This window comes from Dama dama, chromosome 11 (genome assembly GCF_033118175.1).
Source record: "Dama dama isolate Ldn47 chromosome 11, ASM3311817v1, whole genome shotgun sequence".
NCBI lineage: Eukaryota > Metazoa > Chordata > Mammalia > Artiodactyla > Cervidae > Dama > Dama dama.
In genome coordinates this window covers 78708144-78734458 of record NC_083691.1, presented here as the reverse complement: position 1 = coordinate 78734458, position 26315 = coordinate 78708144, and the positions used below count along the sequence as shown (strand labels likewise).

General features: G+C 39.8%; 1 protein-coding gene across 2 annotated transcripts in view; it reads right to left on the bottom strand.

Annotated features, from left to right (window-relative positions):
• Positions 1-224: 224 nt before the first annotated feature.
• Positions 225-26315, bottom strand: part of KCNG3 (potassium voltage-gated channel modifier subfamily G member 3) — a 58270-nt gene continuing 32179 nt past the window's right edge. For both annotated transcript variants that reach the window (XM_061155523.1, XM_061155524.1), the window contains exon 2: positions 225-1821. In XM_061155523.1, coding sequence (XP_061011506.1) covers positions 1176-1821 — 646 coding nt within the window. In that variant the 3' untranslated portion in view covers positions 225-1175. The remainder of the gene's footprint in view (positions 1822-26315) is intronic.

Here is a 26315-nt window from a genome sequence, read left to right as displayed (position 1 = left end):
CCTAATAACCTAGCCAGATTAGTGCGGCATATTATTCAATGTTGTTACAAGAAGTTTTGGCATAGCTATCATTGCCAATGGTGAAGATCAACTCAAATACTGATGTATTCATTGTTTTTAGCTGGTTTAAAATTGGCTTGGCTACACAGCAACCAAGAGTAAGAAAATGTTTAATTTCTTTTTTAAGACAATCCAGTGACAACACCTAAGTATGACTTTGGTATAAAATGGTTACATAAATATCCTTTCATTTTAAGTCTTATTAAACACATGGTGTTTAGTTAAAAAAAAAAAAAAAATTAAGAGCAGAAGAAGATAAATATGGGTTGCAATATCAAACTATTTCTATTATCATTTTAATGTTGGAAATCTTATTTGGACATCTGAATGTCAGGACAATTAACATCTAGTAACAGCAATGAATTCAAATAAAACGAACTCCAATAAAATGCTAAACAATATAACACTCTTCTAAGTCATTTCAAGACAGAGAAAAAAGAAATCTAAAATGGAAAAGGAAGAACATACTCAAGCTTCCATATTATATTATGGTATGATAAGGAGAATAAGGACAAAAATAAATCAGATAATTGAGAAATATGCCGGAGAAGTTTTTCAAATACTATTCTTGCTTGTATCTACTAGCTCCACTCTACACTTTAAAATTTGGCCAAATTTTCAAAGTATTTGTTAAACAGTCCCTGCATCTGACATATGTTTCCAGGATACTTCTGACATTGATATAAGAGATTATAAAACATTTAGAAATGAAAATGTTACTCTCCAACAAAAAACACTGTAACTTCCAAGCTTCTTCTGTATTCACAAGATGGAAAAACATTTGGAAAATAGTAGCTTTCAGTTTTAAAGTGTTCAAATAATATACTTTAAAACAAACACAAAAAGTGTAATTGTTCAAGGCAGGGAAGAGGCAAGTCTAAATAAAATAAGATCCTAAAATTTATTCTAGGAGACATTCCCTTTCCTTTGCAGTCTCAATCTTCTTTACTCCATAATAAGTAAATTATTTTACCCCTTCAGCTGGGAAGGACAATTTTTACTCTCCCAAGGTGATGACAATACAACTGCAGTGCTCACCCAGCAAGAAACGCATAAATATGAAGTAGCGTCAACTGGATCAAATGAAGTGTATGCAAGAATTGCTTTGCAATACATTAATTTAGGAACTCAGCGGAGAGGCTCCTACTGTATCTAGCTGATCTAAACTTGAGCTCATGATAACACTGCACGAAGCTATGGTAGATAAAAGTGATAGGTAACGCCAATAGCACAATCCCACTGACAACACAAACTCCTCCAAGAATTCTTCCAGGCACTGTGATAGGATACATATCTCCATAGCCAACTGTAGTCATAGAGATAATCACCCACCAGCAGGCAGCGGGGATGCTGGCGAAGTCCTTGTTGGATGTTTCCAGGTCCAACCCATGTTCAAGAAGCTGAGAAAGTGCACTAAAGATTGCCATGGCAACACAAATGAAGACAAGTAACATAACCATCTCTCGGTAGCATCGTTTGAGAGTCAAACCAAGTGTCTGCAGACCAATGAAGTGACGGGCCAGCTTAATCACCCAAAAAATCCTCATCATTCTAAGCACCCGCAAGGTGACTCCAGCCCTCTGGAGTTGAGAGTTCTCGCCTGTAAACACAGTCATTAACACGGAGATGTAATACGGTGTGATTGCCAGTAAATCAATGATGTTCAGGGGTCTCTTGACAAACTCACACTTGTTTTTGGAGACGATGAACCTCACGATGCACTCCGCAGTGAACCAACCTATGCAGATAGCTTCAATTATCCTGTCAAGAGAACAAAAGAAGAATTGATCATTTTATTTTTAAGCATTTTAATAGCTCCTAGATTTCTTCAGATAGTACAACACTGACATACTAATTTAGTTAATTTTCCAAAAAACATAAAAGAACAGACAGCATCACCAACATCATCAGACCCACCAGGATGCAACAGAACAACAAATACTTCAACAAATGAAAATTGAACTTGATGAAGTTCTTATTGATATACAGCATGTAATACCATTAAAAAATTTGTTTGCTTATCACTAATACTGTAGAAAAATCTATCTCTTACATGGTGGCTTGAAATTAACTTATATTCAGCTTGCCACAATACGAAATGTTATTCCATGAGGATAGTGGTTCTCTAGTGTGATATAAGTTATTAGGTGAATCAGAAGGACATGGTTCCTACAGACAGTGGACACGCACAAGTTCTTGATGATTTATTTCTTGGTAAATAAGAGTGAACTCAAGCTCATTTCCTAAAATGTTACTGTTATTTCTTTTTCTCTACAGGCTTGTGTGGGAGACACTGACTCTGAGCCTACTTTTAGGCTTTGCAGGAATGCCAGTGCCTTTGCCAGGAGAGCACCAGACCATGACCATCCTTATCACGAGCGTCACAGTGGAAAAAAGGCTGAAGAGTCCTACAATGGAGCAAAATAATCACTAGAATTTTCCCAAAGAGCCAACAAGCTTGCTTGTTTGTTTTCCATAGCTGTTTTCATGCATCATGTATTTTTTTTAATATAAGGTCATATTTTACCTAGATCAGTATTTACCAACCTTTTCACATCACTGCACACACAGAAAAGCATGTACTTAATAGAGCATACTGGCATCAGGGGTAGCATTTCTGAAGTGGAAGCCACCAGCCTTGCCTCTCACTCCCCAAGGCTGAGGAATTAAGTCTCAGCATACTGGTTAGGAAGCCCTGATAAAGAGTGATAGGTAAGGCTAAAGTGATTTTTAATTAAATTACATTTTAAAAATTCAAAAAAGTTATAATTGAGACTTCCCTGGTGGTCCAGTTGGTTAAGACTATGTCTTCCAATGCATCGGACGCAGGTTTGATTCCTGCTTGGGGAACTAAGATCTCACATGCCTCAGAGCAACTGAGCCCACATCACAACTAGAGTCCGCACACCGTGACGAAAGATCCTGTGTGCTGCAACTAAGACTCAATGCAGCCCAATAAGTAAATAAATATGTATTTCTTAAAGACATAATAATCATTATACCATCATTCATTTTTTCCCACTTAATTCAGTCTTGCTACTGACCTAGACCCAAACCTGAGAAGTACGATAGAGAGAGAAGAAAATAAAGCAGGTGGGATGGTAAGGTTTGTGGGGTGACAATTTGAAAAGAATTACCCACGGTGCATTGCACAGAACACAAACTGCACTGGACGTTACTCATGGAAATGAATAAATAAAATGAACCATGTTCCCCTACTACAGATGCTGGGAAAGAATGAGGGCAGGAGGAGAAGGGGGCGACAGAGGATGAGATGGTTGGATGGCATCACTGACTCAATGGATGTGAGTTTGAGCAAGCTCCAGGAGATCATGAAGGACAGGGAAGCCTGGCAGGCTGCAATCCATGGGGTCACAAACAGTCTGACACGACTTAGCCACTGAACAACAACAATCTACCTACAGTGGTCCCCAGAGCCACAGAGATTAATTTTATTTATTTCTTGAATAGGTGATAAATTCACATGGTTTAAATTTCAGAGGTTAAAAAAAAGTATAGAGTGCCCTATTCCCCCAGCACTCAGTTCCCCAGTGTTCACCTCAGTCCTGATTCCTCAGGGCCCTGGTTAGAAGGGCAAGAGCCACTGACTGCCAAGAAAGCAGAAACCTAAGAGTATTAATTTCTTGAGGCTACTGTAAAAACTTGGTGGCTTAAGACTAGAGAAATCTACTTTTTCTCAGATCCAGAGGTCAGAGTGCCAAATCATTATCATTGAGCCAAAATCAAGGCTGAGGAGGAGCCACTCCCTCCAGAGGCTCCAGGGTAGAATCTGTTCCTCACCTCCTCCAGCTCCTGGTTGGCATCCCATGGCGTGAAGCCACATCACTCCTATCTCTGCCTCCGTGGCCACTGTGCTAAATCTCCCTCTGCTATCACCGTGTAAGGCTACATGTGTGAGGATACACCATGTAAGGATACATTTGATAGCATTCAGAGCCTCGGGGACAACCCAAGACACACTCCCATCTCAAGGTTCTTAACATAATCATATCTGCACAATTCCTTTTGATATATAAGGCAATGTCCACCAGGGGCTACCCAGGTGGCGCTAGTGGTAAAGAACCTGCCTGCCAATGCAGGTAGACATAAAAGGCACAGGTTTGATCCCTGGGTTGGGAAGATCCCCTGGAGGAGGGCACGGCAACCCACTCCACTATTCTTGCCTGGAGAATCACATGGACAGAGGAGCCTCTCGGGGTACAATCCATAGGGTTGCAACGACTGAAGCGACTTAGCATGCATAGTGTAAACTGGTTACCAGCAATTAGGACCTGCCTTTTTTTGTGGAGAGGGAGGGATTATTTTTCAGCCTACACACAAACCAACCAGGAAGATGAAGTCCACAGTGAAAGTAATCCAACCTACTGCCTGGTGAGGGAGGTCAGCCGATGAAATCACAGCTGTCCCTGTTTCTCTATTACCTGCAGCTCGGCACACAGACCCCATTAATCGGTGGCTGGCAGCAGCTTCTCTGTCCCCATAAGACTATCAATAAAAGCTACTGCCATAATGGCTTCTATGAGCCCCGAGGCTTAAAAAACTGGGATGGTAATGAAACTTGGTAGATCTAGAAAACAAGAGGCTGAGTATTTTCAATATGCAGATTTTATAAACATAATACCATGCATCCCTTCTCCCTGACAATGCTCATCAAATACTCCATGTGTTCCCCTATATCTCTAGCCCGTTGCAGTTAGGCAAGGTCATGTGACCAGTTCTGATCAATGAGCTGTGAGCGAAATGACTACATTTCAGGGCAGAGGCAATGAAGAGTAGGTGTGAATTCTCTTCCCATAAAGGCATGTGTCCTAAGAGGCTCCAAGATGGTATGGTCTCTATCAGCCCAAGTCCTTGAGAACATGTGCAGAGAAAGACATTCCCCATCCTGACTCTGACTGGATATGGTATGTGAGCAACCAATAAATCTTTGCTGTGTTAAGCCACCAAGATTTCTAAGTTGGCTGTTTGTTATTGATGTTGTTTAGTTGCTAAGTCATGTCTGGCTCTTTTGCAACTCCAAGAACTGTAGCCCACCAGGATTCTCGCTGTCCATGGGATTTCCCAGGCAAGAATACTGGAGTGGGTTGCATTTCTTCCTCCAGGGGATCTTCCCAACCCAGGGTTTGAACTTGCGTCTCCTGCCTTAGCAGGTGGATTCTTTACCACTGAGCCACCACGGAAGCCTACCCAAGGTAATAAACTGGTAAATTCAGTAAGTAATAATATATGCACTCAAAAGGGATCGCAAAAGCACAAAGCAATCATAATAAGTTTTCTTAGATCAGCTGCGGGTCTTCCCCGTTCCCCAGCTAAAGTACTATGTCTCCTCTCCAGCCAGACATGAGCAAGAGCTCTGGACCTGATGCAGAGAGCCCCACTGCTGTTCTTGCTCTGATCTTCTAAGGGCTCTCCCAGCAATAAAATCCTAAGATTCGATTAAATTAAGAAGAGTAAAAATGCTAATTGTGCCAAAAACACCAGAACATTTTCAGCTAATTACTTCCACTAGCAGCCAAATTGTTCAGATTTAAAAGGAGGAAATCCGAATGATGCGAAATAATCTTTCAGTAAGGAAATTTCAAAGAGATAAAGTCATCTGTAATGAGGCCCACTGGGCTCCTCCTGTCCACCCCCCAAGTCAGACACAGTTTATATAGAATTCCACGCGAAAGGGATGAATCAGTGAGAAACCCCAGGCATCCCTCTTTCACCAAGGATTATGCCAAAGCATTCTCCAACAACAAACACCACTAAGCCTGCCAAACCTCCCCATGTTTCCAAATGGCACTGTCACCAATGCCACCTCCAACAGCTGATGGAAAACTTGAGTGCTGTGTTACTGAGCATTACAGCCAACGACCGGGTACTCCGTGGGCTACTTGTACAATAAACAAGTTGGAAAAAAAGAACAGAAGATGCTGAAGGATACCAGAAGCCTCAAAGCCCATTCTGATTTCTTTTGAGGCCCAAAGACATAGAAGCTAATGAATTCACAGCCTAAAATATATTTCCCACTTAATCAGGCTTTTCAATTGGCAGACATCATCTCAATTAACCTTTTTTAAGAACTCTAGGGCATGTGTATTTCCCCGAATACCTCCATTTTACAGATGACAAAACTGAGGCTGAAAGTTAAAACATCTCTTCCAAACATTCTTCACATAACGAAGAAACTGCTGTGGCACAGGTAATGAAACCCAGATCTACTGGGCTTTGAAGCACTAAGGAATGTCTGAACACGCTTATAATTTTACGGCAATGTTCACTGTTAATATTAAATGATATAGATCAATCTCTTCATCTCCATGGTTGATGTATTAAAGCAGATTTTTCACACTATTGGTTCTTAACCCATTAATGGATCAAAATTGACAGAGGTCTTTTTTTTGGAAATTAAATAGAAATATTAGAGTGCATCAAAGTATAAAACTTTTGCTTCAGTTATATATAATTGTATACTAAATTACGATGAAAAATGTACTCCATTCTGTAGGCACTGGACGACCTCAAAACTTGCTGGCAATCACCAGTCATTCTAATTCCCCTAACTGATTCCTCATAATAGAAGGCACTTATGGCAATGACTCAGAGGTTTACAGTCTCCACAGGAGAACAAATGCTTTTAGTGCTAACGAGTTCTACCACCACACCCGCTTGCCTGCAAAAGGGTTTAGGACAGGACACTGCTGCTGCTAAGTCACTTCAGTCATGTCCGACTCTGTGTGACCCCATCCCTGGGATTCTCCAGGCAAGAACACTGGAGTGGGTTGCCATTTCCTTCTCCAATGCATAAAAGTGAAAAGTGAAAGTGAAGTCGCTCAGTCACGTCCAACTCTTTGGGACCCCATGGACTGCAGCCTACCAGGCTCCTCCGTCCATGGGGTTTTCCAGGCAAGAGTACTGGAGTGGGGTGCCATTGCCTTCTCCAGGACAGGACACAAGAGACCATTAACTATGTCGTGTGAGGTAAAGCTCAGTCTCCCTCTGGGTACTATCTTCTCATCTTTTTCCCCTCATTATTCTATTTTGAAAAATTTCAAACATGGAATAAATTCATTAATATTTTAAATATACTTGCTTATCACCTATTCACCCCTTTATCCAGGTATTAATCTATCCTTTGGGAGGGATGCATTTTAAAGTAAATCCAGGACTTCCTTGCTGGCACAGTGGATAAGAATATGCCTGGCATTGCAGGAGGCATGGGCTCAATTCAGGAAGATCCCACATGCTGAGGGGCAGCTAAGCCCCTGCACCACAGCTACTGAGCCTGTGTTCTAGAGGCTGGGAGCCGCAACTACTGAAGCCTGCGTGCCCTAGAGCCTAGGCTCTGCAACAAGAGAAGCACTGGAACTAGAGAAAAACCGCACAGCAAGGAAGACCCAGCACAGCCAAAAATAATAAATAAATAAAATTATTTTTAAAAAATAATGAAGATCCAGACGAGCCAAAAATAATTAATTTAAAAATCCAGACATCAATGCATTTCCATCTAAAAACTTCAGAGTGCATATTATTAGCCAGAGTTCAATATCTGTTTCATTTTTTCCTTTTGATTTGAACTTTACATGCAATGGAGCACACAAACCTTGAGTGCACATTAACTGAGGTTTGACAAATGCGTGACTTCTATAACCAGAACTCCTATTAAGATATAAAGCATTCACATCACCTGAGAGTTCCTTGCCTTATTCATCTCTGTATCTCCTGCCCTTACTTCCCAAGTTCATCAGACACATAACAAGTGTTAAACAGCTTTTTGCCCAGTACAATATAAGTGACCTTGACAGAACTTGAAGGACGAGAATGGCTTCTTCTGGAAGCTTTATAGGATAACTGAAGTCTGCCATCAAAAATGGTGCTGAATTCAGCTGGACCCTTATCTTACACCAAGTAGAAAAGTTAACATGAATTAAAGCTAAATGTAAGACCTAAGATAATTTTTTTTAATTCCTAGAAGAAAACAGAGGGAAAGCTTCATGACATTGGACTCGGCCATGATTTCTTGGATATGACACAGAAAGAACAAACAACAAAAATAAAAAGAGACAAATGAGACTTATATCAAGCTTAAATAAGCTTTTGTGCATCAACAAACACAACTGAGTGAAAAGGCAAGCTACAGAAGAGAAAATATATGCAAATCATACATCTGATGAGAGATTAATATCCACAATACATATCAAACTCCTACAATGCAACAACAAAAAATCAAATAACCTGATTTAAAAATGAGCAAAGGACCTGCATAGACATTTCTCAAAGATGATACACAAATGGCCAACAAGCATTTGAAAAGATGCTCTATGTCACTAATCATCTGAGAAATGAAACCATCAAAATCATCAAGTCATCAAATCATCAGAAGATACCATCTCACTTCCATTAGGATGCCTACTATTAGAAACAGAAAACAAGTATTGATGAGTATGTGGTGAAATTGAAATCTCTGTGTACTACTGTTAAGACTGCAAAATAGTACAGCAGCTATGAAAAACAGTAACAAGGTTCCTCAAGAAATTAAAAATAGAACTTCCATATGATCCAGCAATCCCACTTCTGGGTATATACCCAAAAGAACTGAAGGCAGGATGTGGAAGACCTGTGTTCATAGCAGCACTATTCACAACAGTCAACAGGTGGAAGCAACCCAAATGTCCACTGATGAAGGAATCAGTAAACAGAATGTGTCACAGTCTTACAATGGAATATTATTCAGCTTTACAAAGGAAGAAAATCCTGTCACATACTAAAAAATGGATGAACCTTCAGGATATTATACTAAGTGAAAGAAGGCCATCACACACACACAAAGACAAATACTGTATGATTCTACCTATATGGGCTTCCCTAATGGCTCAGTTGGTAAAGAATCCACCTGCAAAACAGGAGACCCTGCTTTCAATTCCTGGGTTGGGAAGACCCCCTGGAGAAGGGAAAGGCCACCACTCCAGTATTCTTGGGCTTCACTGTGGCTCAACTCGTAAAGAATTCACCTGCAATGAGGGAGACCTGGGTTCAATCCTTGGGTTGGGAAGATCCCCTGGAAAAGGGAAAGGCTACCCACTCCAGTATTCTGGCATAGAGAATTCCATGGACTGTAGAGTCCATGGGGTTGCAAAGGGTCTGATGTGACTGAGCGACTTTCACTTTCACCTATATGAGGTATGTAAAGTAGTCAAATTTAAAAGTAGAATGGTGGTTACCAGGCGCTGAGGGAAGAGGAAAAAGAGAAACTGTTGTTTAATGGGTATTCCTCCTAACACCTCCATATTACAGATGACAAAACTGAGGCTGAAAAGTTAAACATCTTTTCCAAGATCACACAATTAAGACATGGCAGTGGCACAGGAAATAAAACATGGATTTACTGGGTTTTGAAGCACTAAGGAGCATTTGATGGTGCTAATGACTTTTACAACAATGTTCATTATTAATATTAAATGATATATGTCAATTTCTTAGTCTCTATGGTTTATGTATTAGAGCAGCAGTTTCACTCCTCTGGTTCTTAACACAGTTTCAGATATGCAAGATGGTAAATTTTATATTATGTATTTTTTTACCATGATTAAAAAAGAAAAAGGAGAGAAGGCAGTGGGATTTAAAAACCATGCTCCCAAAGAAACCGGAGCCTTAATTCAGACTCTTAGACCATGTGCCCATGCTACCCACTGGGTCAAACTAAAACAACGGTGCTGATGCTGCCATTAAAGCAGTGACTTACATTCTGCCTTACTGCAAAAGGATTTAAGGTGATTGTTCCTGTCTTTTGCTCCAGCCAGAACCTGATTAAAATTCAATATTACAGAGACAATTAAGAAAGCTAAAATATAAAAGGGCTTCCCTTGTGGCTCAGCTGGTAAAAAATCGGCATGCAATACAGGAGACCTGGGTTCAATCCCTAGGATGGGAAGATCCCCCTGGAGGAGGGAAAGGCTACCCACTCCATTATTCTGGCCTGGAGAATTCCATGGACTGTAAAGGCCATGGGGTCGCAAAGAGTTGGACATGACTGAACATTTTTCACTTCATTTCACTTCAAAATATAACAAAGTCGAAGACTGAATATTTTTACTGAATAGCTGACTTGAAAAACTTAAATGAATGACAAATATACAAAAGAACAGAAAACATCTGCAATATTTATTGTATATGTATGTTATATAAATACTATATACATAAGTATACATATGTAATTATAATAAAATTATATTTAAAAGTACAATGTCACGGTGATTAACAATATAGCATTAAAAATGCTTTATGATTTCAAACCTCAATAACTGTTTCTTTTCAATTGAAACAGAATTTTAGGATTCAAGTTTATAGTTTTGGTGGGGAAAAATGAAATATAAGTTCCTTAAAGGCACATATATATTGACAAACAAATATAAGATAAAAGATAATAGACTGAGATCATTTTTTACATGAAATAAAAATATGAACATGAAACTGTCCAGCAAAGGAGGATTTGTAAAAATATTTATTTATTTGGTTGCACCGGGTCTTTGTTGCAGCATAAGAGATCTTTAGTTGAAGCATGTGGGATCTAGTTCCCTGACCAGAGATAGAACCTGGGCCTCCTGCACTAGAAGCAGAGTCTTAGCTGCTAGACCACCAAGGATGTCCCAAGACAAGGATGTCCAAAGATGATGATGTTGATGTCCAGTTGTTCAGTTGTATCTCACTCTTTGCGACCCCATGGATTGCAGCACGCCAGGCTTCCCTGTCCTTTACCAACTTCCAGAGTTTGTCCAAAGATAGGGGAATCTTGAAGCAAGTAACCCTTCTCCATTAATAACATGCTGTGAAACCATGGATACACTATTCATTCTCTCTTCCTAAATTTTCCTCAATGATTAAATGGTGAGAATGCCAGGAGGACCTATCTCTCAGGTTGTCTTAAGGATTAACTGAATTAGGGACTTCCCTTGTCCAGTGGTCCAGTGGTCAAGAATCTGCCTTGCAATGCAGGGGATGTGGGTTCCATCCCTGGTCCAGGAATGAAAATCCCACATGTCATGGAGTTAGTTGCCCATGCGTCACAACTAGAGAGCCCTTGCACCACAACAAAAGATCCCAGTGTACCACAACTAAGACACAGCCAAATAAATAAATAGATAAATATTTTTTAAAACTAAATATTAAAAAAAGAATTAAATGAATTAATATGAAATAATAGTAAACACTTAATAAATTGTGTCTATAACTGTCACTATTACAAACCATCTCATGAATTAATATGAAATAATAGTAAACGCTTAATAAATTGTGTCTACAACTGTCACTATTACAAACCATCTCTGGACTCACAGTCTTCCCTTCTTACTCAAAAGGAGATCACTTCAGTATTTTCCTGAGCACAAAGAGAAGGCAAGAATGAATGCTTATCTTTTCATTCTCTCTTCTCCCAAGAATTCTGCTTATATTTTTATACACTGCTGGCTGTAGCATAAAGTGGTAAAAACCACTTAAAAGAGCAATTGCTGGAATTTGTCAAGCTTTATACTGCACATGAGACCAGCCACCCACTTGAGGAATTTATCCTACAAACACACTCTCATATTTGCACAAGAATATGTACAATGAAATCCACTGTTTGTAATACCCAAGGATTAAACAACAAAAAAAAATACAAACATCTATCCATTGGAGATTCATTATATAAATGTATTTCCCGAAGTCATCAGGTTGAATCATAGGAAATTGACATTGGGAATTTAACAACTCTACCTTATGCCATGTAGCCACGAAAAGGAATGTGGTAAGGTGCATTACTGTGATTTGATGTGAAGCAGTCTTCATGACATACAGGTGCAGAACAGTACATATATTATGCTCTAATTGTGTGTGTATGTGTGCATACATGTACTGGAAGGATACTTAAGAAACTGCTAATACCAGCTGCTGCCTCCAGAGAGGGAGCCTAGTGCAGGATGGAAACTCATTTTTTATTTTATTACCTTTGGCAATGTTACATGATTTACCATGTGCCCATATTATTTTTCCAATTAAGAAAAAATTTTAAAGAAAAATGAAAAGGCTTGCCCAACTAGAAGAGCAAGCACCATGATGGAGTTACCAGTGACTTGAATCAACCAGCACACTCCCAAGAGCGGCACAGAAAGAAAAGTTGCACCCTTCCTACCCCAAGTTTTCAGACTGAAACATATGAGGCATTTCCAATCACATTTCCAACAGGTCTGTACTGTCTGATGATACCTGGTGTAATAAAAATTTCCAACAAATTGTACATCACCATCCACTACACTCTCTACAGTCTCTTTCATGTCCTTGTAAGAGTTTTCACCACAAGTTCAATGGGGGAAAAAGCTCAATTAAAAAAAAAAAAAACTTGATTTTTTTTCTTATGTACTTTAATTACCTTACAAAAAAAAATATCCATACCACTCATACATTTTTATCCTTCTACTCTAGATCAATAATGAGAATCAACAAAAACATACATTCAAGATTTAAAGTACTAAGCATTTTTCTGTAAATTTATACATATTAATTCATTTAATTCTCACAACTGAATGCAATAGGTTTTATTTTTCCCCACCTATAAATGAGGAAACTGAAGCAAAGATAAGTTACTTGCTCATGCCACACAGCTAATAAATGGCAGATTAATAATATATACTCATTGGTTATGTAATACATTGAATCCTGGCTGGGATTTATGCATTTCCTTATAGTTACAATTAATGTACAGTTGTTCTTTTATGTTCCTCACTTTGTATTACTTTGCTTACTCATGCCTGTGTTTGGATCGCATCTTCAGGACACGTGGTAAGATAAAAACAAGGATAAACAGAAAGGTCAGTCTTCTACCACTGGGGATTGGCTACAGAGGACTAGACTCCCCTTTGGAGTTTTTAAGGGGTCGCTGCTATTCTACTTGGCTTCCCTGATGGCTCAGACGGTAAAGAATCTGCCTGCAATGCAGGATATGCAGGTTCAATCCCTGGGTTGGGAAAATCCCCTGGAGGAGGGCATGGCAACCCACTCCAGTATCTTGCCTGGAGAATGCCATGGACAGAGGAGCTTGGTAGAAGCAGTGCACAGGGTCGCAAAGAATCGGACACAACTGAAGTGACTTAGCACACAAACACACATGAGCATACATCCCAGAACCCTTTATTGTCCTCCCTGTCTGATGGGTCAGCAGCATTCACAAACGGAGGCAAGAAATGTCCAAGGCTTCATCTGAGTCTCCTAAGATGGGGGATGCAATGTCCTGGGGTAAGGATGGAGTGACAATCTGTTACTTGGATGTGGTTCTAAGCCGGTGGAGCACGTTAATTCATTCATCACACAGTGAAGTTTGTGAATTCCTACTGTATGCCAGGAGCCAAAGAGCCACCAAGAAGTCTAGAAAGGTGACTTATACATAGAACTTAATTATAGTTATGGAAGATGTCACCATTGGAGGAAGCTGGGTGAAGGGGACACTGGAACGCTCAGTATTACTTTTACAACTTCTTGTGAACATGAAAGGATTTTAAAATAAAAAGTTTCTTTAAAAACAACAAAACAGGGACTTCCCTACAGTGGCTAAGACTCTAAGCTCCCAATGCAGGGGACCCAAGTTCAATCCCTGGTCATGGAACTAGATCCCACATGCTGCAACTAAGAGTTTGCATGCCAAAACTAAAATATCCCACATGCTACAGCAAAGATCAAACATCCCGTGTGCCTCAACTAAGACCCAGCACAGCCAAATAAATAAGTTTAAACAACAACAACAACAAAAAGAAGACTGAATTTAACCTAAAAAAATCTTAGTGAAAGGTAAGATATACCCTCCCCAACAACCACCTTGCCTGTAGAAACTCAAATGTAAAATGTAGAAAGTGACAAATGCTGTAATCAACATATATTAAGTTCAGAAGAAAGTTAAGTTTTCCTTCATCTGGGGGATCATGGAAAACTTCTTCAAGAAAGTGGCGATTTAATCTGTCATGGAAAGACCAGCACAAGCAAAGGTAGGAAGGTGCATGATAAACTGGGAGCAATGAAAGCAATTACATTTAAAAAAAAGTCCAAGGCAGGTAATAAAGATGGAAAGGTAAATTAAACCCTGAAGTTTATTTGATGGCAATAATCATGGGTACCATTTACTGAAATGACTCCTATGAGGCTGGTAATTTCAATATACCATGTCATAAGCATATATGAAAAGGAGCCAGGTTATTAAATTGTTAACAGTAGTTAGTCCAAGAGAAAGAGGAAGACTGGCAGGTAAATTACTATAAAGTAGGAATCCATTTTTTTTAAGGTAACATCTATAAATAGCTGAATTTTCCACAATTAGAATGTAGTCAAGTATTAATTATGTGATTCTTTAAATAACTTTCCTTAAACTTTTATTCTTTTATTTATTTATTTATTTTTTGCTTTTGGCTGTGCTGGCTCTTCGTAGCTACATGGACTCTTTGTCTAGTGGCAGCAATCGGGGGGTACTCTAGCTGTGGTGCTCGGCCTTTTCACTGCAGTGGCTTCTCTTGTAGAGCAGGGGCTCTAGGCACACGGGCTTCAGGAGTTGTGGCACATGGGCTTCACTGCTCCAGAGCATGTGGGATCTTCCCGGACCAGGGATCAAAACTGTGTCTGCTGCATTGGCAGGTAGATTCTTTACCAGTGAGCCACCAGGAAAGCCTTTTAAATAACTTTTAAGGATATATTATTACCTTCAGGGCCCACAAGTTGGTCATCACTATTGCATTATTCCTATCGTACAGATAAGAAAACAAGTTCCAAGCTAAGTCAGTGGCCTAGCTCAGGGGATGGGTCTACAGCAGGGACATTTTTGCTAGAGAGGAGACTGAAAACTGGAGATCTGGCTATGGAATTACTAAAATATGCAAAAACAAAAATAAACACCAGAAACCAAGCAGTGATAGTAGAAAAAGGAGAGGAGGGGCCAGGTCAGAAAAGTCACAGGTGCAGAAGAGCCTCAGACAGCACAGAGAACAGGGCGCTCGCTGGGCTGCCAAGTGAGATGTGCAGTGGAAAGAGGGGTGATTGGAGGACTAAGGACTGGAAGCCTTATGGCAACGCTGATAGATTTTCAAAGTTACAGCTTTAAAGGCAAAGGGAACCCGTTAAAGATTTGGCAACAGGTGGGTTCATTCATTGAATAAGCATTTCTTAGGAGGTTATCAAGTGCTGGGCACATTGCCAGGCTCAGGAACTGGGAAGAGGCCAAGTGTACTGTGGGAATACATGTCAGGCAGGAGTTTATGAAATGACTGGAGGGTGCAGACAGTCGGGAGACTAGACACAGGCAAGAGAAAGGGAAGGCCCAAACTGGCAGATGATGGGAATACAATGATATTAAATAAAATGATGGGGGAGAGATGACAGAAGCCTTCAACAAGACCCTGCCACTGACTGGCTATGAGAACTGCAGGCGCAAGGATGTCAGCAGACGCCGAGGACTCAGCAGACCTTCATCACCACCCTGGAGATGTGCGGGTCAGACGGAACCAGGCAGTTGCCCGGAGCCCATCCCTAAACTAAAAGGCAAGTGAAGAAAAACCACCCAGCAAAATCCTATTACAAGAGATGGCCACTCTGAACAAGCCTCTCGATTTTCCTAACAGATGAAATGACAGAGCCAAATTATGAAAAGCATTTCATCAATACCATCCATTGCTGTAGGGCTTCCCTGGTGGCTCATCAGTAAAAAAAAAAAAAAAAAAAAAAAAATCCACCTGCAACGCAGGAGACTGCCTGCAACGCAGGCAACACAGATTCTAAATCTGGGTCGGGAAGATCCCCTATAGAAGGGAAAGGCTACCCACTCCAGTATTTTTGCCTAGAGAATTCCCTGGACAGAGGAGCCTGGTGGGCTATAGTCCATGGGATCGCAAAGAGTCGGACCCCCACCACATGCATTACTATTTGTGTTCATTATCCTCTAATCGAGGGCCTGGCTCTGGGCGGACTCTGAAGAAACCATCCATGTTTCTGTCTGTATCTCACCAGATGCTCTCAAAGTCAGGGACACCAGGACAGCTTTTCTTCATCAGGTGCTGACGAATGGGTTTTCAGTAAACCACCATGTTCTAGATGAAAATACGCATAACAAGTAGAGAGGCCCAAAACCTGTGGTTCCGTTCTCATTACTAAAAAATTTCCCAGAGATGAGATGACCCAGACCCGCTAGCACCTACCCACCCAGGCCACCAGCATGCTCCACTCCAGGGGAATCCCCTTCATCCTGCAGGTACATAACCTCCCCCAGCACCTTCATCTCTGCTCCAGAGAGACACAAATCCATCTAAATAATGATACAAGAAGACCAACTCACTGCAAGAATTAATCTGCTCCCAATCCATATATAACTACCAGATGGGTTCTACTCCTTTCTGTTTATTTCACTGGTAATTCATTACTAAAAGGATTTTTTTAAAAAAAGAAAGGATATCAAGAGACTATCCTCCTCTTTAAGACCATGATTCTCTTATAAAAACTGATAGCAATTTTTCCTTTATTTTCTAGTTTCTCATTTTTTGTTACATTTTAAATATTCTTTTCATTATGATTTACCACAGGATATTGAATACGGTTCCCTGTGCTATAAGTAGGACCTTGTTATTTATCCATCCCGTATATACTAGTGTAAACTAGTATGCTAGAATAGGAACCTGCCCTCTGCTAATCCTAAGTTGTTCCCTCCTCTAATTCTTCTATTTAATAGCATTTTATCTTTTTTCAATTGAAATATAGTTAACAAATACTATGTTAGTTTCAGACATACTGCATAGTGATTTGATATCTGTATACATTATCAAATGATTGCCATGGTTAAGTCTAGTAATCATCGGTCCCTGTACAAAATTATTGACCATATTTCTTATGTGCTATAATATACCACATAATATACCTCAGTGTCTTATTTATTTTCTAACTAGTTGTTTGTACCTCTTAATACCCTTCATCTATTTCACTTTCCCTACCCCACCCCCAAACAGGCCCCAGCAACCACCAATTTGTTCTCTGTATCTATGAGTCTTTTTTCATTTTGGTTTGTTTGTTTTATTTTGTTTAAATTCTATATATAAGTGAGATCATAGGGTATTTGTCTTTCTCTGACTTATTTCACTTAGCATGGAAAAAAAATTGATAAACTAGACTTCATCAAAATCTGAAACTTTAATACACTGAAACCAAATAGGCAAGCCAGAGAATAGACGAAAATTGTCATAAAACACTTATCTGGGGCTTCCCTAGTGGCTCAGTAGTAAGGAACCCGCCCACCAATGCAGGAGACACGCGTTGGATCCCTGATCTGGGAGGATCCCACATGCCTCGGAGCAACTAAGCCCCTGCCCCACAACCACTGAGCCTGTGCTCTAGAGCCTGGAGCTGTAACAAAAGAAGCCACCGCAATCAGACTCCGATGCTCTACAACCAGAGAGTAGCCCCTGCTAGCCACAACTAGAGGAAAGCCCGAGTAGCTATGAAGCCCCAGCACAGCCAAAACTAAATAAAATTTAAAAACAAACAAGAAAACATTTATCTGACAAAGGACTGGTATACACAATGTAAAAAGAACTCCTAAGACTCATTAATAAAGACAAAAAGCCCATCTTTCTTATTTTTTTTTTAAAGGTAATTTGAACAAACACTTCACCTAATAAAATAAAATGAAAAAGATGATCAGCACTCCCATCATCAAGGAGATGAAAATTAAAACCACACTGAGGGCTTCCCTGGTGGCTCAGTGGTAAAGACTCTAACTGCCAATGCAAGAGACACAGGTTCAATCCCTGGTCCAAGAAGATCCCACATGCCGTGGAGTACCTAAGCTCACACTCCACAACTACTGAGTCTGTGCTCCAGAGCCAGTGAGCCCAACTACTGAACCTACATGCTGCAACTACTGAAGCCTGTGTTCTGCAACAAGAGACCCAGTGCAATGAGAAGTCCATACACTGCAACCAGAGAAAAGCCTGAACAGCAATGAAGACCTAGCACAACCAAAAATAAATAAATAACTACAATGAGATATACACTCAACAGAAAAACAAGGTTGGCAACACCAAATACTGGTGAAGATGTGGGACAATAGAAACCATCATACGTTGTGGGCAAGGGGCTGGGGGGGATAGAAGGGTACAACCTCTCTGGGAAAAGGTGTGGCAGTGTCTCCAAAGCCCTAGACGAATTTCTGATGTGCCAGAACATACAACACAGTCAATGAGTTAAGAGTGTTCTGAAGTGTGCATTCATTAAAACAAATTTTAGTCCTTGGCTAAGAGGAGACTCTGCCTTGGGTCCGCCGGTGTAATAAACTGCACTCCACTGGAAAAAAAAATTTTTTTATGTGATTTTGAAAGAGAATGATTAAAGGGGAGAATGGAAAAAAACAAAGAATCAAGAAAATAATAAAGATAAAAATATACTACAAATAATAAGAACACAAAGATACAAAAAAAACCCATGAAACCAAAAGCTGGTTCAAAGAAAAGATTAATAAAAACCAAAAACCTTGCCCCTGGCAATGCTCAGCAAGGAAAAAAAGGTGGCAAAAACAGTAATGTGACCGCAGAAGTAGGTCCAGGTACTCACAGATTAGATACATGGCAGATGAGGCCCTCCAGGTCTGTGGAGTAAATACTGGACTATTCTATAGTGCTGAGGAAACCCCTATCCATATGAAAAAATAAAATTAGATCCCTCGTACCAAAATCATTTCAAGTAGAGACTTCCCTGGTGGTACAGTGGATAGGAATCTGCCTGCCAATGCAGGGGACATGGGTATGATCCCTGGTCTGGGAACATTCCACATGCTGCCAAACAACTCAGCCCATGCACCACACCTACTGGAGCCTGCATGCTCCAGGGCCCTCAAGCCACAACTGTGGCCACAGCTACTCGAGTCCACGCGCCCAGAGCCTGTGATCCGCAACCAGACAAGCCACCACAGTGAGAAGCCCATGCACTGCATCGAGAGAGTAGTCCCCATTCTCGGCAACTACAGAAAGCCCGCCCACAGCAGCAAAGACCCACAGCCAAAAATAAAATACATACATAAATTTAAAACCTCCAAAAAATAATTTTTGGTAGATTAAATACCAAATTTGGAACATAAAAGTTGAGCAAAGTCTTTACAAATATATTTTTAAATTTTAAGAAAGTATAAAAGAATATAAAAGAATCCTTAAGATTTTAGAGATACAAGATGCCTTCTTAAACAATAGTAATTTAAAAAAATACAAACCATAAAGGAATATATTGATAAATTTGTCTATGTGAAAATATACAAATTGTGTACACCAAAAAACACAATGTATGTGTGCGTGCTAAGTCACTCAGTCATGTCCAATTTTTTGCGGCCCCAAGGACTGTAGCCCGCCAGGCTCCTCTGTCCACGGGGATTCTCCAGGCAAGAATACTGGAGTGGGTTGCCATGTCCTCCTCCAGGGTATCTGTCCGACCCAGGGACTAAAACAAGAGTCTCCTGTGGCTCCTGCATTGCTGGTGGATTTGAAACCACTGAGCCACTGAGGAAAAAACACTATACCCCAAAAAACGCTATAAACAAAGTCAAAAGGCAAGCCACAATCAGGAAGAAGACATCTGCAATGCACATAATTGATAGATACTGGTACCCAAGATAAATAGTTAATCATTACAGAAAAAAATATGCAAAGGATATAAACATACAGTTCACAAAGAGAAAATTCATATGGCAAAAATTATATGATAAGATGCTCAACTTCACTTATCAGAAAATGCAAGTTAATCACAATGAGATATATGGTCTCCTAGAACTAAGCCAAAATTAGAGACTGACAATACCTAGTTTTAGTGAGAACAGAACACAACTGGAACTCTTATACACTTCTAGTGGGAGGGGAAAATAGTACAACCATGCTGGAAAACAGTTTGTCAGTATCTTAGAAATCAAACATGGGCGTTCCCTGGTGGCCTAGTGGTTAGGATTTGGCGGTTTCACTACTGAGGCCCAGGTTTGGTCCATGGTCACAGAAACCATCCCACATGCCACGTGGTGCAGCCAAAATACATACATACATAGATAAAATTAAACATACATCTATCCTTCAGTATTTTTGCTTTGAGAACCCCATGAACAGTATGAAAAGACAAAAAGGTAGGACTCTAAAAGATGAACTCCCCAGGTCGGTAGGTGCCCAATATGCTACTGAAGATCAGCCGAGAAATAACTTCAGAAAGAATGAAGAGACAGAGCCAAAGCAAAAAACAACACCCAGCTGCGACTGTGACTGGTGATGGAAGTAAGGTCCGATGCTGTAAAGAGCAATATTACATAGAAACCTGGAATGTTAGGTCCATGAATCAAAGCAAATTGGAAGTGGTCAAATAGGAGATGGCAAGAGTGAATGTCAACATTCTAGGAATCAACGAACTAAAATGGACTGGAATGGGTGAGTTTAACTCAGGTGACCTTTATATCTACTACTGTGGGTAAGATTCCCTTAGAAGAAATGGAGTAGCCATCATAGTCAACAAAAGAGTCCAAAATGCAGTACTTGGATGAAATCTCGAAAAACGACAGAATGATCTCTGTTCATTTCCAAAGTAAGCCATTCAATATCACGGTAAGCCAACTCTATGCCCTGATCAGTAATGCTGAAGAAGTTGAAGTTGAATGGTTCTATGAAGACCTACAAGATCTTTCAGAACTAACACCCAAAAAAGATGTCCTTTTCATTACAGGGGATTAGAATGCAAAAGTAGGAAGTGAAGAAACACCTGGAGTAACAGGCAAATTTGGCCTTGGAGTACAGAATGAAGCAGGGCAAAGGCTAATAGAGTTTTGCTGAGAGAATGCACTGGTCATAGCAAACATCCTCTTCCAACAACAGAAGAGAAGACTCTACACATGGACATCACCAGATGGTCAATATCCAAATCAGATTGATTGTATTCTTTGCAGTCAAAGATGGGGAAGCTTTATACAGTCAGCAAAAACAAGACCGGGAGTTGACTGTGTCTTAGATCATGAACTCCTTATTGCCAAATTCAGACTTACATTGAAGAAAGTAGGGGAAACCACTAGACCATTCAGGTATGACCTAAATCAAATCCCTTACGATTATACAGTGGAAGTGAGAAATAAATTTAAGGGATTAGATCTGATAGACAGAGTGCCTCATAAACTATGGAAGGAGGTTCATGACACTGTACAGGAGACAGGGATCAAGACCATCCCCAAGAAAAAGAAATGCAAAAAAGCAAAATGGCTGTATGAGGAGGTTTTATAAACAGCTGAGAAATGAAGAGAAGCAAAAAGCAAAGGAGAAAAGGAAAGATATACCCATTTGAATGCAGAGTTCCAAAGAATAGCAAGGAGAGATAAGAAAGCCTTCCTCAGTGCAAGAAATAGAGGAAAATAATAGAATGAGAAAGACTAGAGATCTCTTCAAGAAAATCAGAGATACCAAGAGAACATTTCATGCAAAGATGGGCTCAATAAAGGACAGAAATGGTATGGATGTAACAAAAGCAGAAAATATTAAGAAGAGGTGGCAAGAATACACAGAAGAACTGTCAAAAAAGAACTTCACGACCCAGATAATCACAATGGTGTGATCACTGGACTAGAGTCAGACATCCTGGAATGTGAAGTCAAGTGGGCCTTAGGAAGCATCACTGCAAACAAAGCTAGTGGAGGTGATGGAATTCCAGTTGAGCTCTTTCACATCCTAAAAGATGATGCTGTGAAAGTGCTCACTCAATATGCCAGCAAATTTGGAAAACTCAGCAGTGGCCACAGGACTGGAAAAGGTCAGTTTTCATTCCAGTCCCAAAGAAACGCAATGCCAAAGAATGCTCAAACTACCGCACAATTGCACTCATCTCACATGCTAGTACAGTAATGCTCAAAATTCTCCAAGCCAGGCTTCAACAATATGTGAACCGTGAAATTCCAAATGTTCAAGCTGGTTTCAGAAAAGGCAGAGGTGGAGAAGGAAATGGCAATCCACTCCAATATTCTTGCCTGGAAATCCCATGGACAGAGAAGCCTGGTGGGCTACAGTCCATGGGGTTGTCAAGAGTCTGATACAGCTTTCACTTTACCGGTGTTATTTTTGCTTTGATAATTTGTTCCAGAAACCATACTGATGATAATTGTGAAAATGTTAAATTGAATGTTTATGAATTACTTAAATGTAGATTGAGATTTAATCGTAGTAGAACCACGTGAGCATGCATGTAAAAAAAAAAAGAAAGAAAGAAAGAAAAGGCAGAGGAACCAGAGATCAAATTGCCAACATCTGCTGGATCATCGAAAAAGCAAGAGAGTTCCAAAAAAACATTTATTTCTGCTTTATTGACTATGCCAAAGCCTTTGACTGTGTGGATCACAATAAACTGTGGAAAATTCTGAAAGAGATGGGAATACCAGACCACCTGATCTGCCTCTTGAGAAATCTGTACACAGTTCAGGAAGCAAGTTAGAACTGGAAGTGGAACAAGAGACTGGTTCCAAATAGGAAAAGGAGTACATCAAGGCTGTAGATTGTCACCCTGATTATTTAACTTATATGCAGAGTACATCATGAGAAACGCTGGGCTGGAGGAAGCACAAGGTGGAATCAAGATTGCGGGGAGACAGATCAATAACCTCAGATATGCAGATGACACCACCCTTATGGCAGAAAGTGAAGGACTAAAGAGCCTCTTGATGAAAGTGAAAGAGGAGAGGGAAAAAGTTGGCTTAAAGCTCAACATTCAGAAAACAAAGATTATGGCATCTGGTCCCATCACTTCATAGTTAGATGGGAAAACAGTGAAAACAGTGAGACTTCTTTTTTTGGACTCCAAAATCACTGCAGATGATGACTGCAACCATGAAATTAAAAGACGCTTACTCCTTGGAAGAAAAGTTACGACCAACCTGGACAGCATATTAAAAAGCAGAGACATTACTCGGCCAACAAAGGTCCATTTAGTCAAGGCTATGGTTTTTCCAGTAGTCATATATGGATGTGAGAGTTAGACTAAAAAGAAAGCTGAGCGCCTGATGCTTTTGAACTGTGGTGTTGGAGAAGACTCTTGAGAGTCCCTTGCACTGCAAGGAGATCCAACCAGTCCATCCTAAAGGAAATCAATCCTGAATATTCATTGGAAGGACTGATGCTGAAGCTGAAACTCCAATACTTTGGCCACCTGACGCAAAACGCTGATTCATTTGAAAAGACCCTCATGCTGGGAAAGATTGAAGGCAGGAGGAGAAGGGGACGAGAGAGGATGAGATGGCTGGATGGCATCACCGACTCAATGGACATGAGTTTGAGTAAACTCCGGGAGTTGGTGATGGACAGGGAGGCCTGGTGTGCCGCAGTCCATGGGGTCGCAAAGAGTCGGACACAACTGAGTGACTGAACTGACTGACATCTAACCTGTGATCCAGCAACTCTATTCCTACATATTTGCCCAAGAGTGAAAAAAGGTCCACAAGAAACTTGCACATGAATGTTCATTGCTAAAAACAAAAAGCAGTGCAAATGCCCATCAAGTGGTAAATTGACAAGTAAATGTGGTATATTCATATAAAGGAATACTATAAAAACAAATGAGCTTTCCTCAAAAAGTTAAACACAGAACTACCATATGACCATTCCTAAATGTCTACTTAAAAGAAACACAAACATATGTTCACACAAAAACTTGTATACACGAATGTTCACAGCAACATTATTCATAAAAATCAAAAAGGAGACATAATCCAAATGTCTATCAACTGATAAACAGATAAACAAAATGAGGTATAACCATACAGATTATTCAGTTGTAAAGAGGAATGAGGTACTAATGTTACATGCTACATGGGTGAACCTTGACAACATTAAACTAAGTGAAAGAAGCCAGACACAAAAGGGGCCTTACATGACGTGTCCAGAATAGGCAACTCCATAGAAACATAAAGTATACCAGTGGTTGTCAGGGGATAGTAGGAGAGGGAACGGGTTTCTTTTGGGGTAACCAAATGTTATGGAATAGTAGCAAGTTTGTAAATTGAACAATAAAGTGAATACAGTAAAAATAACCAAACTGTACACTTTAAAATGGTTAATTTTATTATGTGAATTATATCTAAAAAAATTTTTAGAACTTCTTCTGGTTGTCCAGTGGTTAAGACTTTGAGCTGCCAACGCAGGGTGTGCAGGTTAGATTCCTGGTCGGGGAACTAAGATCCTGCATGCTGTGCGGCATGCCAAAAATTTTTTTTAAAGAAAGGAAAGGGCTTCCCTGGTGGCTCAGATGATAAAGAATCGGCCTGCAATGCAGGAGACCAGGTTCAACCCCTGGGTGGGGAAGATGCCCTGGAGAAGGGAGTGGCTAACCACTCCAGCGTTTTTGCCTGGAGAATACCATGGACAGAGGAGCCTGGCAGGCTCTAGTCCATAGGGTCGCAAAGAGTCGGACATGACTGAGCGACTAACACCTAAAAAAAGAAAAAAAGAAAGGGAATAAAAAAAATTTTAAGGTAAACTACTGCTACAAATAACATGGATGAATTTTTGCAAATACTATGCTCATGAAAAGAAGCCAGACATAAGAATACATGCCATACAACTCTAGTCATGGTAAATTCTAGAACAGGCAAAACTACCTATGGCAATCACTGCCTATGGCAATAAGGCTGAGGGAAACTTTTTAGGGTGAAAGAAACATTCTATATCCTGACTGGGATTGGAATCACACATATATACATTTGTCAAACGTCAGACTGTACACTTAAAAATGGGTGCATTTCATTTTACGTAAACTATACCTCAGTGCTCATGTTCAATCTCTAAGCTGTGTCCAACTCTTTAGAGACCCCGTGGACTGTAGCCCGCCAGGCTGCTCTGTCTGTGGAATTTCCCAGGCAAGAATACTGGAGTGGGTTGTCATTTCCTTCTCCAGCGGATCTTTCCAATCCAGGGATGGAACTTGAGTCTCCTGCATTGGCAGGGGGATTCTTCACCACTGAGCCACCTGGGAGGCAGACACCTCAATAAAATTGATTTTAAAATAATATAACATGAGATATTATTTCACACCAACAAGATTTCCAAAGTGGTAAAGTCTGACAACATGTAGAAATAGCAAGGATTGAGTAACAGGACTCATTCACTACTGATGAAAGAATAACTCAAGACAACTACCCTGGAGGACTATTAGCAACATCTAGGAGAGATATGTTTACCTTTCAATACAGCAACCGCAGTCCTCCGGAGATATGGTAATGACATTCTCCTATGTGTGCACTGAGATGTGAACAAAACTTCATCTAGCACTACAATAATAGCAAAATTTCCACCAACAGAACAACAAATCAGTGCTCACTACATTACAGTTAAGATGTAAGGGCTACACCTACAGATACCAACATACCCACATCTCAAGAAACATAAAGCTAAAATAGCAAGAAACAGATTTCACTAATGATACTGTTTATAAAAACAGTTTTATCGCTTCTCGGCCTTTTGGCTAAGATCAAGTGTATAAAAATGGTTTTAAATATGCTGAACAACCCTATATTTAATGGGTAAATACAATCCATGTATATACAAGTATATATTAAAAGTGTTTTAAAATGCATAAAACAGTAACCAAAGTCAGGAAAGTGGCTCTGTCTGTAGGAAAGAAAGGGATTTCAATGGGGAAATAGCACCCAGTAGACTTCAACTGTATTTTTTATATTTTGTTTCCTAAGTTGTGTGGTCAGTATACAGGTGTTCAATGTACTATAATCTATACTTTTTTATATGCCTGAAAGACTTAATGATGGTTTTATGCATAATTTTCTCTTCTGCCTTTGTAAAACATGTGTTTCTTTTATTTCACAGATTGATTTGTTCTGCTTTTTAAGTTTTGGATAATTGTATTCAAAGAAAACACACTTTGATTGGCATAAAGAATTCTGAATTTTTTTAAAGTGCTTAAATTTTGCCTTATTTTCAGTAATCTCCTAGGTTAAAAAAAATTCCTTAGAGCATTTGCAGTAAAAATGTTAAAGCAAGAACATCCAACATTTAAATAAATTATACAGATTAAATAAGAAATGGCGACAATTTGTTTTAAAAGCCCATCGTAGAATGTACTGTTAACTAGTAAAATTTAATTTTGTCTTTATAGAAACTGAAAAATTCTGCTCTTTCACTTACTTGTTTTTAAATGACATATGTAAAAATAATTATGGGGACCTCCCTGGTGGTGGTGGTGGTTTAGTAGCT